At 65.7% G+C, this 13,794-nt stretch overlaps 1 protein-coding gene across 2 annotated transcripts in view; it reads left to right on the top strand.

Annotated features, from left to right (window-relative positions):
• The window catches only part of COL5A1 (collagen type V alpha 1 chain), a 110,717-nt gene that overhangs the window by 67,234 nt on the left and 29,689 nt on the right, over nucleotides 1-13,794 (top strand). For both annotated transcript variants that reach the window (XM_037036454.1, XM_037036453.1), the window contains exons 28-37: nucleotides 2,042-2,086; nucleotides 3,464-3,517; nucleotides 5,385-5,492; nucleotides 6,102-6,155; nucleotides 7,737-7,790; nucleotides 10,311-10,355; nucleotides 10,486-10,539; nucleotides 11,189-11,233; nucleotides 11,563-11,616; nucleotides 12,539-12,592. In XM_037036454.1, coding sequence (XP_036892349.1) covers nucleotides 2,042-2,086; nucleotides 3,464-3,517; nucleotides 5,385-5,492; nucleotides 6,102-6,155; nucleotides 7,737-7,790; nucleotides 10,311-10,355; nucleotides 10,486-10,539; nucleotides 11,189-11,233; nucleotides 11,563-11,616; nucleotides 12,539-12,592 — 567 coding nt within the window. The remainder of the gene's footprint in view (nucleotides 1-2,041; nucleotides 2,087-3,463; nucleotides 3,518-5,384; nucleotides 5,493-6,101; nucleotides 6,156-7,736; nucleotides 7,791-10,310; nucleotides 10,356-10,485; nucleotides 10,540-11,188; nucleotides 11,234-11,562; nucleotides 11,617-12,538; nucleotides 12,593-13,794) is intronic.

Genomic DNA, 13,794 nt, shown 5'->3' with positions numbered 1-13,794 from the left:
TGGGACGTGGCGAGCGGGCAGCTGGCCTGGGCAGGCGTGGGGGCAGAGTGGTCGCCCTGAGACTCACGGCNCACACATGCTCATGGCAGGGCGGACCCTCTGCCGGTCGCCCACGTGGCTGACCGCCCGGAGCTGCTTCTGACCACTGCACGGTGTCTGCAGGGCTCCCGTGAAGGGCGCTCTTGGCCTTGTCTGTTGGATTCAGGCGCTCTCCCGGCGTGAGCAGTCGGGCAGGCTTGGAGGCGCAGGGCGTGGAAGGGAAGGGGCGCTGGATGGTGCGTGGACTGGAGACACAGACTCCCGCCCTCCTGTGCACTCGGGACGTGGCGAGCGGGCAGCTGGCCTGGGCAGGCGTGGGGGCAGAGTGGTCGCCCTGAGACTCACGGCCCTTGGGCGGGGGTGGGGAGGGGCGCGCTGCACAGAGTCCCGCCTTGTTCCTGAGGAAGGAGCCCCTCCTGTCCTGTGACACCTGCCCCTGTCTTGCCTTTGTCCTAGGGGCGTCCGTCTGGGCTTGAGGGGCTGCAGAGTCCCAGCCACCCTGCACTGAGCCCGCAGTGTGGGGGGGGGGCTGCCGGGAGACCATGGCTGTGCACTTGTCCCCTCCTCAGGCGAGGAGACCATCCCCCTGGCTGTCACATCCACTAGGTGGTGCTGGCGCCCCAGCATGGGCCCCTGGTTGTGCTGGTCCAGGGGTTCTCAGCCTGGGGGACACCTGGGGGCACGTCTGACTCTTACGGTTTGGGGGGTTCTATCATCGAACAGGCAGAGGCCAGGGACACTCACTGCACTGCACCCCTTGTCGGGGGACAGGGCACAGGGCAGCTGCTGATGAGGAACGCCCCAGCCCTGGCATCAGCTGGCGCCAAGGGACCCCACCTGGCCGGCCCCCCCCCCCGCTGGCCTCTGACGTGGGTCAGAAAGCGGCAGAACTTTGGGTCTGGGAGGGCTCTAGGGAGGGACTCTCCGTCCTGTGCTGTTGTTTTCGAAAGGGCGTGGGCAGGGGGAGCCCTCCCTGCAAGAAGGTGGGAGCAGGTGCCGGAGGCCCCACAGTCTAGGGTCTCAGGGTGGCTGCACACCTCTCCTCCTTCCGGAAGCTTTTGTTGCCAGGGCTGATAGAGCCCAGGGCGCTGGTGGGGTCCGCAGGGGCCCCCTGTCTGTCCCTCTGGGTCCATCCCTCTCTGTGGAAAGAGGCTCAGAACTGCGCAGTCGCTCACGGTTCTGGCCACTAGAGGGCGACCGGCAGCCTGAGCGTCCAGGAGGTGGCCCACCTCCCGCTGCAGCGTCAGCTGGAGGACGGAATCCCGAGGCCGGCCTCTCTCTGGGGCCCTGTGACCCATGGGCAGGCGGCTGTCGGCATCTGTCCCCTGCTGGGAGGTCGGAGTGGGGCGGCTGGGGAACCCCACCGGGGGCTGAGCCTCCAGGCCCAGGGGAGGCGCTGGCACCCTGAGTCGGAGGAAGGAGGGTGCGTCTCGCCCTCACGGTCCCGGTTCAGCACGGAGCCCGTGTGTGCCCTGAGCTGATCACACTAACAGTGATCGTTGTCGGGGTGACTTGTAATTACGAACGTTGCACCGGGTTGCCACGCGTCAACGATGACGAGGGTGAAAGTGATCGGAGGGCCTGTCACTACTGGTTCCCGAGTCCTACGCCTGCCACGCAGTCCCAGAGCTTCGGAGGGGTCTCCTCCCACCAGCACTCATGGGGCACGGTTGTCGGCACCCCGACTTGCCTGCTGAGGGAGCTGGGAGGTTGTCCGAGGCTGCTGAGTGAGGGCCCAGGGGTGGGGGGGCCAGGGCTCAGGCCTCACATCCGTGCTCCACAAGCCCCGGAGAGACGGGCGGCCCACAGAGGCCGGTCCAGCATCCCCGGCCCGTGGGTGTGGGGCTGGGAGGCCGCCCGCCGAGCCTTTCCTACTGAGGTCGGAGCACAGGGGCTCCCAAGTCAGCGGCTGGGCACGCAGCTCACCTTGCCATTGGGGGCTGGGACCCAGGCTCTGGAGGGCTCCTCATCGTGCGCGCTCACCCCCCTTTTGTCTGTGTAGGGGGCGGACGGCATCCGGGGTCTGAAGGGCACCAAGGGCGAGAAGGTGAGTGTCCCTCCCTCCCCCCTCCCTCCCCACCCCACCCCTCGGGGGCCCCGCCCAGCCCGGCACTGGACTCCTAGGCATCAGCTCTCCAGCACCAGCTGGTGTGGGCATTGCCCCCGAGTACTGAGGGGACTGGTGCCACCCTGGGAGACACACCATTTGCAAAGGGACGACAGCAAGTCGAGGACAGGCCCTTGGAGGCATGGGTGTGCCCCAGGCTGGCCGAGGTCTGGTGCTTTTCACCCCCTGCCCAAGGCCACGTCCCTGGCTGGGGGCAGCCCACAGCCCCGCCTCTGTCTTCTGCAGGGGCCAGCAGACACCCCACGCTCCCCTTCTGGGTGGGTGGCCTCTCAGGGCAGCCGGCAGGCGGGTCCACTTAGCTGTTAGGCCTTCTTCCCGGGCAGCGTCCGGCCACAGCAGAGCGGGGGAGGGGGCAGGACGCCAGGCCCTCGCTGCGTCAGGCCGGCTCCCTGCCCGCGGCATCCGCCATTCTTGTTCCCTAGGGGCTGGTCCAGTGCCACACCGGGCTGGTCTGTACACCGGGGCAGCCACCCTGCCCAGTCTCTGTTCTCAGGGGGCTGCTCTGTGGACGAAGCCCGCCCCCGCTCTCCCAACACACACAGTCTCTCAGCTCCCCCCCCCCCCCCCCCCCCCCCCCCCCCCCCNCCCCCCCCCCCCCCCCCCCCCCCCCCCCCGAGCCTGCCAAAACCCTGAGCACAGCTTCCAAACAAGTCGCCCTCGTCCCAGCAGACGTGGGAAGTGGGGAACCGGGGCGGCACCCACCCCATGGATCCTGCTTTCCCCACAGAGTCCGCTGGCTGCCATCGAGCACGTTCCCTACCGGCAGGCACCGTCCCTGCTACTGTCCCAGGACTGTTCACGGGCTCCGGTCCCTGAATCCCCCTGCCATTGGTCCCAGGACCTGTGTCCCATGGCAGGTGGCTTCCCAGAGCCCTGGCTTGGCCACGTCTGTCCTGTGACATTTGTCCCTTAGCTAGAGACAGGGCTGCTTGAGAGACTTCCGCTCCAGTGGTGTGGGGACACTTCTTGGCCAGGACAGCTAGTGCTCTGTCCCCAGGGGCCCTGGAAGGAGGGGGTGGGGAGAGGCCACATCTCAGGGCTTTGGCGTCCTTGTGGCCGCTGCCGCACCGGGCTGGGCACTGAGGGTGAGGCCCGCAGGCCTGGTGGCTGGCTGGGCACCACGGGCTCGTCCCATCTCAGAAAGCTGCCCCGGGCCCTCTCCCCAGCGTGTCCTACGCGGCCGGGAGGCTCTGGGCTGGGGGATGGGAGCCACGTGGGCAGTGGGAAAACCACCGGGAGGCAGGGCGGGTTCTCCGTCTTGACCGAGGCCCTCCTCTCTTTCCCACCCGTGTCCAGGGGGAAGACGGCTTTCCTGGCTTTAAAGGAGACATGGGCATCAAGGGGGACCGGGTGAGTGTTTCGGGCAGGGGGGCCAGGGCATTCGGGGCCACAGGGCGGGGACCACCGGGAGCCCAGAGGCCAGGCTCTCCGTCCCCTCCTCACCTGGCACTAACCTCCTAATCACTTGGGGGCAACGTTTGGTCACCTCCTTTCTGCCCTGAGTCTCGACCCCACCCTGGTGGTCAGTGGGGACCAGTACTCTGGGTTGTAGAGCAATTGGCAAGGCGCCGGGGAGAGAGGAAGCTGTGGAAGTGACCCTGTCCGACCCGGGGCGTGGCGGCCTGCCCGTGGCCACGGCTGCCGCCACGAGGTTGGAGGTCCCCGTCTAGCCCTGGGAGCACCGTGGCCCCCAAACGTGTCCTAGTGATGTTTTAGGGTAAGGGCCCCACGCAGCCCCGTGTTCTGCGGCCTTGCGCTGGGCTCGGAGCACTGGCGACAGACCAGGGTTCCTACGAACGAGCCGTCTGGGCCCCAGAGGAAGCGCATGGAGCTGGAGGGCAGGGCGCTCTGGTGACAGGTGCCAGCAGACCGCCGCTGGCTGTGTCACCCCTCGGACAAGTGCAGGGCGATGATGTGGTGACCCCAAGGAGGTCTCGGGGAGCCGGCCACCGCCTGCCCGAGGGAGCGCTTTGCGGTTTCCCTCCCGACTTCGGACTGAGCAGGAGGGAAGGAGGTGCCACGGTGCCCAGGTGGCGGCAGGCGCACATGCACCTGGCCCGGTGGCCGCCATGCCAGCCGGCTCCCCCACGGAACACTCCAGAACCAGAGCCGTGCCCTCGGCGCTCCGTCCGGGACCTGAAAGCACCGGCGATCCGACCCTCCCTCCACAGGACGGCAGACGAGAGAGGGGTCCATTGCCCAGTCCCATCCCAGTTGTGTAGCCACTGAGGACAGCTGTTCTAGAACATTCTCTGTGGGGCAGGACCCTGACTCCCCCTATCTAAGGGGATCTCTGTCTCTCTGGCAACTCAACGCGTGTGTTTGGGGTCCGTACTAGGAGGGTCCCACTTTCAAAAGCCTGCCGCCCCATGAGCCGGCCTCTTGTTGGGAAGGATGGGGACGGGCCCCCGGAGCTGGGACAACAGGGACGAGCGTTGTCAGGTCGGCTTCTCCCACGGAGGACTGTCTGCCCAGGGCTGGGCACCCCCTCGCGTTCAGGGAACATGCGATGGTGTCTTTGTCCAACGAGGAAACAAGGGAGGCTTCCGCGGGGCGGGGCGTTCTCGGCCCACCGGCAGGTCTAGGCCCGTGTTCGCTGCCCTGTAGCTGGGCCTGGAGACTGGCAGCCAGAGGCGGGGCCCGCAGGGCTAGAGGTTGGGCTGGGCCCTCAGGCCGGGCCGGGGCTCTGCTGGGGGCCTCGCCAGGCCCGAGGCTGCCCCGCCTGTAACCTGGGGCAGCGGGACGAGACCCCATTTTCTCTGGGAGGCCTCGTGGGGTTTGCTGTGGGCCGATCCACACAGGGAGCTGCCCGGCCTGGGTCACCGTCCACTGTGGTGCCTCCTGGGTTTCAGGAAGGGAAGGTTCCTTCCCCCCCGAATGGGGGAGGTAGCATTTCAGGGCTCTTGCTGCTAAACGAAGTTATTTTGGCCAAGAGGCATTCTTTTTCCAGAAGGTGGGAGGGTACTTGGGGAGTGGCAGTGTGTGGTCTGGACCGGGGACCAGTGGCCGGCCAGCACCGTGTGGACGGGGTGCAGCGTGGCCCTCCAGCAGAGCCCTGTGGTCACTGTACGAAGAGGCTGCATCGGCTCGCCGGGGCCGAGGGCTGAGCCGGCCACGTGGCCCTTAAAGGAGGCCTGGGATCCTGCCCTCACTCCCCGAGCAGCGGTGACCGTAGACATGCCGGGGTCTCCCTCACCTTCTCTTCTCTGCCTTACAGGGGGAGATCGGCCCACCTGGTCCCAGAGGGGAAGATGGCCCCGAAGGCCCGAAGGGTCGTGGAGGTCCGAATGGCGACCCCGGTCCTCTGGGACCCTCTGGGGAGAAGGTACGTGGCCCAGGGCACTCGGTCCCTTCCTGGGGACGGACCTTTCCCAGTGGCCCTGGGCGTCCAGGCCGGCGACCTGGTCAGGCTGAGCCCCTGTGCCTGGGGCGCAGTTGTTCCTGACGTGGCCACCTGTCCCCTGTGCTTCATCCTGACACTCACTCCTGCCACCACCAGCCCCGCCCCCGCCATTTGTTGACAGATGAGCCCCTTTCTTGTCCTGAGTGTGGCCCACCGGAGAACCTTGCCGTCCCCCTGGGAGGGCTCCTCCTCTGGGCACTGCAGGGCCCGGGGTCTGAGCCCCTCAGCTGCCCTGCGGGCGTGCTCTCCAGGTGCAGAGCCCTGTGCCTGGGCTCCTCCTGCGCCCCCTCCCACCCCTGCCCCAACGCGATGGGCCCCTGAGCGGCCCCGTCCTGCCCCGTCTTGCCCCAGGACCAGAATTGCTTCTTGGCAGGGCAAACCCTCCACTTGATTCGGCCTGTGCCTTGGGGCCACTTTGGCTTCAGAGGTGGGGGGGGTGGGAGGGACTACCGAGAAGGGCAGGCAGGGCCTCGGGGCGTGACCACCGAGAAATGCTGCAGCCAGGTCACGCGGCTACTCTTCTCTCCCCAGGGGAAACTCGGAGTCCCGGGGCTGCCCGGCTACCCAGGAAGACAAGGGCCAAAGGTAACTTTTGACCCCACACTCCGGCCCCTCCCCGCCTGTGCCCTGTCCCCTGTCCCCCACCCGTCTCTCAGGTCTGTCCTCCGAGAGACTTCCTCCATTCACGGGGCCACTAGTTGAGCCTCTCAGAGGGAGGGTCCGCTCGCTGTTGGGGCCACGGGCCGCCCCAGGGTTCTCAGGGCCTGCGGCCTGTTCAGGGCCGTGTTCGAGGGGTTCCCCACCTGCAAGACTCATGGCCGAACCCGCCCCGGCTCTGCCCTCCCGGAGATTTGAAGGCCGTTTGCTGTAACTGGGGGAGGAAGCCTTTCTCACGCAGAGTTCGCTTTGGAGAAACTGTCCCATCAGGCTTTGGGAGACTCTTTAAACACTCCTCTCTTTTTAAAACCTCCCCTTTTATTGTCCGTGATTCTTCCTTAAAAGTGGCCGCACCAGCCGTGTAAGTGACCTTGAAGGACGGTTGTGCCCTGTCTCAGGCCTGTCCCTGTGGCTCAGCTCAGTCCTGGCTGTGGGGGCGGGGCCGGCGACCTTGAGGTGTTTCCGTTCTGGTCTCGGACGTGCCCACCTCAGTCCCCTGTGGAAGCCCATGTCCCTGCTCGGGGTGCAGATCGCCCCCACGGTGCAGGGGACAGTTCGCCAAGAGGCAGGAGCTTGTTTAGTGTCTGATGGTGGGACGTTGACCACTACCATGCTGTGGCTGCCCACAGCGGTGGCAGTGCCGTGTCCCGATGCAAGGGGTGAGGGACACGCTTTCTCTTTGGGGAGGGGAGGAGGAGAGTCTGGGAGAGGAGGGGCCATAGAGGTCAAGTTCAGGCAGTGTTTTAGACAGGCAGGGCAGGCCTTGGCAGCCAAGGGGCCAGGGATAAGACGCAGCCTGGCCCTCGTGCACGGCAACCTGGCTCCAGGTCGCCGTGCACGATGTGGAGCCTGCACCCCACGTTTCCTCGCGTGTCTCCCGTCTGATGGCAGGAGGGTGCGTGTTCGGGTCAGGGTTTTAAGCCACTGGGAGGGGCAAGACCCCTGGGGCAGGGAGCACCCCCACAGGCAGGCGTGGCACCGTGCATGGCCGGTGCCGAGCTGTTGGCGGGGTGACAGGCCTTAGATCCCCCGTCTGGCCACGTGCACCATGGGGGGTCCTGGAATCACACGGTGAGTGCTAGTCGGTGCCCGAGTTCACGGTCACTTCCGACTGTACCAGCTGCCAGGCTGTGCCAGGCACGCCGCCAGACGTGCCAGCAGCCCTGGGACAGTGCGCTCTCCGTGTGAGAGTCACGCCTCGTCTCCAGTCAGTCTCCACGTGAACGTTCCCTCCTGACCCCCAGCCCCAGCCCCTCGGAGACGTGGCTGTGTGGGGGAGAGGGGGAGGGGGGAGAGAGGGGGATGTGGTCGGGGCTCCCTTTCGGTTTTTAGATCTGGGGTCTCTGAGAGGCTGAGGGTCTGTTCGTGAAGTGGGTGGTGGATGGATGGGGGGTGGATGGGGGTTAAGGAGGCCACATCGGAGGCCGTGCCCTGTATCAGGCCCCCAGCCCCCCAACAGAACCCCCCCCCGCCCAGTGCTCATGCTTCTCCCCCCATCTCCTCTTGCAGGGCTCTGTTGGATTTCCCGGATTTCCCGGCGCCAACGGCGAAAAGGGTGGCAGGGTAAGGACAGCCCGGCCTCGGTGGTGGTGGCTCTGCCGCTGCCCTGGGGGTCCGCGGGCACTTTCCTGGACCTTGGGATTTGTCCCTCCTGGGCTGCCAGCCCTGCCCTCTCTCCAGGGCACCTACCTCAGGAGGGTTGTGGGCGGCACTCTAAGCAGGATGACTCCGCCCAGCCTGGGGGTGGGGCGGGGGCGGGGCAGCAGGCCAGGGCGGGCACAGGGCTAGCCCACCGGCTGCTGCTTTCCCCTCGGGTGCCGTGGCCTCCAGGCTAATTTTAGAAGGAAGGAGAAGGGAGCTCTCTGTTGCTCACTGTGCGGCCCACCAGTGCCGCCGTCCAAATTCTAGGGGCTTCCCTTGGGTCCCTCGTGAGCTGCCCCTGCCGAGCACCCTCGAGATGTGACGCCCTCGGTTCCCTTTGTTATCACCCTGAGTGAGGAGGGGTGAGGCGCAGCGACAGAGGGTCAGTCCCAGGGCGGGGCCTGCGGCAGCAGGGCGGGGCCCTGGACTCTGCATCGCTGCCGAGAAGCTGGGTGAGGTCTTGCCCTGGATGGAAGGTGCCAGGCCGAGTTTAAAGTGCCCTCCTGAGGGGCCAGAGGGGCCTCCCTGGAGTTTGGGTGGGGACCGTGGGGAAGGCAATGAGGAACAGGAGCCTGGGTGCTGAGGCCCAACTGTCCCTACAGCTCGGTCTCCAGGGGATAGCTGGGCGGTGGCCAGGGGCCAAACAGAAGTCCTGGGTCATGCAGACCTGCCACCCCTCCCAGCACCAGACGCCCCACGGACGGAGCCAGCAGGCTGCTGCTGCATTGGGGACACGTGTTGGCCCCATCCTGGCTTCGAGGCACAGGTCCTGGGATGACTGACAGTGGGTTCAACAGGAAAAACACCAGGGGCCTGAGTGTCCCCACCCAGCTGGCGTGGCGTGAGCCATGTGGCTGCCCGTCGCTGTGCGGGCCCCAGCAGCCCTGCCTAGGAAGAGTCACCCCATCGAGTCCCCTCCAGCCACCAGGAGGCTCCTCTCACCTGCGTGTGGCTTCTCGCCCGGAGCAAGGCCACCTCTGGGACCCTGTAAGGACGGGGGCGGGCGCCCCCAGGGAGAGCGTGGAGGCAGCTATGGATCCTGGCGCCCTGTCCAACGGCGTCAGTCGCTGGGACTGAAACTCTTTGGTTTGGGTTTGTTTACAGAGAGGACAGGGAGCAGGGTGCCACCGGGGAGCATGGGTGGGGTCGTGGCTTAGATCCTCTGGTGCCCGAGCCCACGGGCAGGGGGTGCAGGTCGGAACCGAGGGCCGTTCATGCTGCCTCATCACACCGTGCTGGGCCACGGTGGTGCCGGCCAAGGGCCAAGGGTGCAAGCTGTGCACCGGCAGACGCCAGGGAGTCGCGGCCGGTCACGGGGTCCTGGCTGATGGAGCCCACCTGGGGGACGCGGCTGCCTTGTCAACTTTCTGTGCAGATGTTTGTTTGAAGCCGAGGCTCTGGTGTCGTTAAAAAGCAGCATAATCTCCTCGTAATCACAAACGGTTTTATTCCGTTTCTTTTAAAAGTTTTCTAAAGACTATTTTTAGAGAGGGGAAGGAAGGAGAGAGAGAAGGAGAGAGAAACATCAGTGTGTGGTTGCTTCTCACACGCTCCCACTGGGAACCTGGCCCACAACCCAAGCACATGGCCTGACTGGGGATTGAACCGGCGACCCACTGGTTCGCAGGCCAACACTCAATCCACTGAGCCACCCCAGCCGGGGCTCAATGCTTTCCAAAGTGCAAGACTAGTGAGCGGGTTGGTTCCAGATGCAAGCGGATGGGAGGGGCTGGGAGGCAGTGAGCGGAGACAGCAGCCCCTCCTCCAGCTCGGCCGTCAGAAACCGAGAACGATCCCAGAGAAGGACCCGGGAAGCTTCGGAGATCAGGCCCGTCAGCCCGCCGCCTCCCCGGGCCGCGGGTCTGTGGCCGACCCGCCCTTGTGTCGTTTCGGAAGAGGCTGAAGCCTCTGTTGGGTTCTGTGGTCGGAGACGCGAGTGGACCGCAGAGGAGCCTCAGGTCTAGGAGGAGGGAAGCAGCCGCCCCTGGGTACAGGGTTCACGCACCGAATTGCCAGGCGCGCCGGTCCGCACGCAGGGCCTGTTGAAAATTTAATGGCTAATATTCTCACTGTAGCAAAAGTAAATTATGTATGAAGCGGTTGACTTTCCTCTCTGTTCTTGCAATGACGACTCCCCACCCGCTGGCGGGAGAGCAGCAAGCAGGGAGGTGGGGGGCGGGGACAGGCGCTTCCAGGGGAGAAACCAGATAGGGGCGGTAAGCGCCCGTCAGACCACAGGGAGAAAACTGGGTTTCAGCAAGCCTCGCGCATGCTGAGGGCGCCCTGAATCCTCCTCCCCGAAACCCCCCAATTGAAACAAAGGTGGAGTGGGGGGTCCTTCCTGGTTTCTGATTTCAAAGTGTCTCTCCACGAACCAGGAGAGGCCACCGTGCAGGCAGTGACAGGCAGTGACTGACCGACCTTCTCCTTTTCTGACTCTAGGGCACGCCAGGGAAGCCGGGACCGCGGGGGCAGCGAGGCCCAACGGTAACCTCCCTTTGGGTTCAGGGCCAGTCCCGAAACGCGGGCACGCCGCAGGGAGCGGCCCCTGGCTCGGGAAGGCGGTCTCCGGGAATCCGGGAGGTGTGCGCTGACCTTCCTCTTTCCCTCTGTCCAGGGCCCGAGGGGTGAAAGAGGCCCCCGGGGCATCACCGGGAAGCCTGGCCCCAAGGTATGTTTCCACCGCCCCTGCTACCCACAGGGCCTGACCGAGGGCCATCGGGGCCTTTCGCCTATGAGACAAGGGAAGACGGAAGCGGTCTTGGGGGATTTAAGGGGGAGCCGGTCACCTCCAGTGGCCTGTGGGAGGGCTGGGTCAGACCGAGTGGTGGGGCCGAGGAGAGGCCGGGGCAGGACAGGGCCCCAGGAGGCCAGGCCAGCCCGGACAGATGTCCCATCCAGCTCTGGTGGGGAGGCCTCAGTCCTTCCCTTGAAAATGGGTTTGCAGGCTGCTAGACCTTTGCCAGCAGTCTAGAAGCTCCTGCCACGGTGGGCGAGCACCTGAGCCACACCTGCCCCCACCGAGGGGCCGGACACCAACCCCCGATTGTCAGTGTGGAAGGGACCTCGGCCATGCGGGGGCCCGCCCTGCCCTGGACCTCGTCCCAGAGCACATTCCCGCCACGGAGATGGGCCTCCCGTTTGGCTGAGGTCCTGGCCTGGCCCCTTGCTACCCAGATGTACGCACCCGGAGGCCACAGTGCATCCGTCCGTGCCAAGCGCGGGGACTGACAGCAGGGCGCGGGACACTGGCCAGAGTCTCCATCCGAAAGAGTGACAGTGACAACAAGCAGCTTTCCTCCCTCTCTCCCTCCATCTAGGGCAACTCTGGAGGGGACGGCCCGGCCGGCCCTCCGGGTGAGCGGGTAAGCGCCACGGCCCTCCCTGGGGGAAGGGTCGGGGAGAGGGACCGTGCCCGAGGGGGGAGGTCTCCCCAAGTCTGGAGGGGGCAGCGGTGCTGGGGTCAGGTCTTGTCTTGGGGGACGGCCCCTGGCCTGAGAATGTGGGGGTGGCCGGGACATTGGGAACCCAGGTCCTCCACGCCATTTGGCCCAAGGGCCTGTGCCCTGCGACCTGGCCCTCCTGCGCTCTGGTGGGGGAGGCGCTGACGTCAGGGGCCTGGGCCTGTGCTCAGAGGAGGACTCTGGTGGATGTGGCGGGGGCTGTCCTCAGACTGGCTATTCTCTGTCCCCAGGGACCCAACGGACCCCAAGGACCCACCGGGTTTCCTGGACCCAAGGGCCCCCCTGTAAGTAACGCATTTTCCTGGTTTGGCTCCCCTGGTATCCGGCTTTCTGGAGATGCCCATGTGCCCCCAGGGCCGGTGCTGCCTGACCCTCCCGCACTGGGGAGCCAGTGCGCTCTGGGGAGCCGGACCCCCCTCCCCTTCGGACGGCCGCGTTCTCCAGCTGGGTCCCTTGTTGCCATCGAAAAGCACCACAGCCGATCACTCGGCACGATGAAGGGTCCCCTCTCACAGTCGGAGGGCAGAGTACCGCCACGCAGGCCGGGCAGGGCTGGCTTCTCCCGGGGCACCGTGGGACTCCGTGCTGCGCCCCTGGCCCTGTCCTGGCGTGCTGGCCGTCCTCAGCCTGTAGACACACCTCCCTGACCTCTGCCTCTGTGGCCTCATGTGGCCTCTTGGGGTCAAGTCCCACCTTCTTATGAAGACACAGGCACTGGACGTAGGGCCCCCCATCTTGACTGGATGACACAAGCAAACACCCTCTTTCCAAGTGAGGCTGCCCCTGCTGGCCCCGGGGTCAGGGACAGCAGTCTCCGTAGGCGTGGCCTGTGTCTCTAACACCCCTGTGGAAGGAGGGGATGTCAACCAAGGGACGGTTTTGCCAGTGGGGCGCACCTGAGGGCAGTGGCTCGGAGGGAGCTGACACCCGCCTTGGGTGGACCCGGGACCCCGTCCGCCGGCGCCCCCTGCTGACTGGACCTGAGGGAGCAGTGACAGCTCCCTGCCTCAGTTTGAGGGAGATGAGGGTGGCCGCAGGGCGGCCCTCTGGCAGGTGGGAGGCTCCTACTGGTACTTGGTCGCCAGGAATGATGTGCTGGTTACCCTAGAAACAAAGCGGTGGTTTGGCTCCCTGGGCAGCATTCAGTCTCCAGGGCACGCGCTTCTCAGAATGGAGGGAGACTCTGTCCCTTTGCTTCCTCCTCAGGGCCCCCCAGGCAAGGACGGGCTCCCAGGACACCCTGGACAGAGAGGCGAGACCGTGAGTACTGGTGGTGTGGGGGGGCACGGGCCGGCCTGCTGCGGGGCACCTGTCTGGGGGGAGCCCTGCAGGCCCCAGCCAGCACACATGATGTCTCCGTGTGGACGGCAGGTGCCGGCTTCCGGGGTCACATGGGAACAGGTCACAACACGCGCACAGAACGCCAGGGGCACCTGGGCCGCCTGTGGCCACCTCCCCTCCTTCCAAATGACCCGGGGATGACCCAGGGCACAGCAGCTGCTGGAGTGGCACATTTCCAACCGGGGGGGGGCGCCCCCATTTCTGGCCCAGTCGTGCGGTGACTTCAGGCTGTAAAAGTGTCCAGGAAGGGCTGGGGGCCCGGCACCGGTCCCGGCTGCGTGTGGCCAGCTCCTTGCGCCTCGAGGCTGGCGGTGGGCATCCGGCTCGCTCCTCCTCCTGCCTGTTGTAGTGAGGACAGGCGGGCCAGACGGGGGCGCCAGACATGCTCCTGCCCGGCGTCTTGGCCGTTGCAGCTGACCTCTGACCTCGCCCTCGCCTTTAGCCGTGGCCATGGCGGGCTTCGGCACCTGGACATTAGAGGAGTCTGACACCCCTAGTTTTAAGGTGGAGCGTTGGTTGGAAGTGTGGTCCTCTCCTTGCTCTTGAGCAGCCTGGCATTTGGTCCAGCCTCATGCTGTTGTAGACGCGTCCCAGGGGTGGGGGCGGGCACGCCTGTGACCCGGAGGCTCCAGGCTGAGGCCGTTCTGGACTCACGGGGCCTGGCGACCTCCTCGTAGCTGCGTCACCGGCGATTGGGCCTCCACAGCCACGGCCCGTGGGTCAGAGGTCTCTGAGGTTTCTCACAGAAGCAGCAACCCCCGAGACCCGTGAGATTTCAATGGCGTATGTAGTATATTCTTTGGTGCTGGCTTACAAAAATCCCTTTGTCTCTTCGGTTCATTGTGATGGAAGGTCATTTAATTGCACCTTCCCCGTGTCCTGCCGTGTGGCACGTGGTGGCTGACTCACGGAGATTACTTTGCTCTATTGTTTGTTTGCAGAGAAAAATTAAAGCATTGGCCTGTGCTGTGCCCAGGCTTCTCCAAAGCCGTTCAGGGGAGATAGAGGGAGGTTGGCACGGCCCTGGCGTTTCTCTGACTTACTCGGAGGGAGGCTGGCAGGGCGGCTGAGCGGCAGGTCCTTGTGGGGAAGTAGTAAGGCGCTTCCGGCTGCCTCTGCCG

This window comes from Sturnira hondurensis, unplaced genomic scaffold, assembly GCF_014824575.4.
Source record: "Sturnira hondurensis isolate 20B ecotype Veracruz unplaced genomic scaffold, ASM1482457v3 Scaffold0022908, whole genome shotgun sequence".
Lineage (NCBI taxonomy): Eukaryota > Metazoa > Chordata > Mammalia > Chiroptera > Phyllostomidae > Sturnira > Sturnira hondurensis.
The sequence above is the reverse complement of the archived record's forward strand: the minus strand, read 5'-3'. Positions and strand labels throughout refer to the sequence as shown.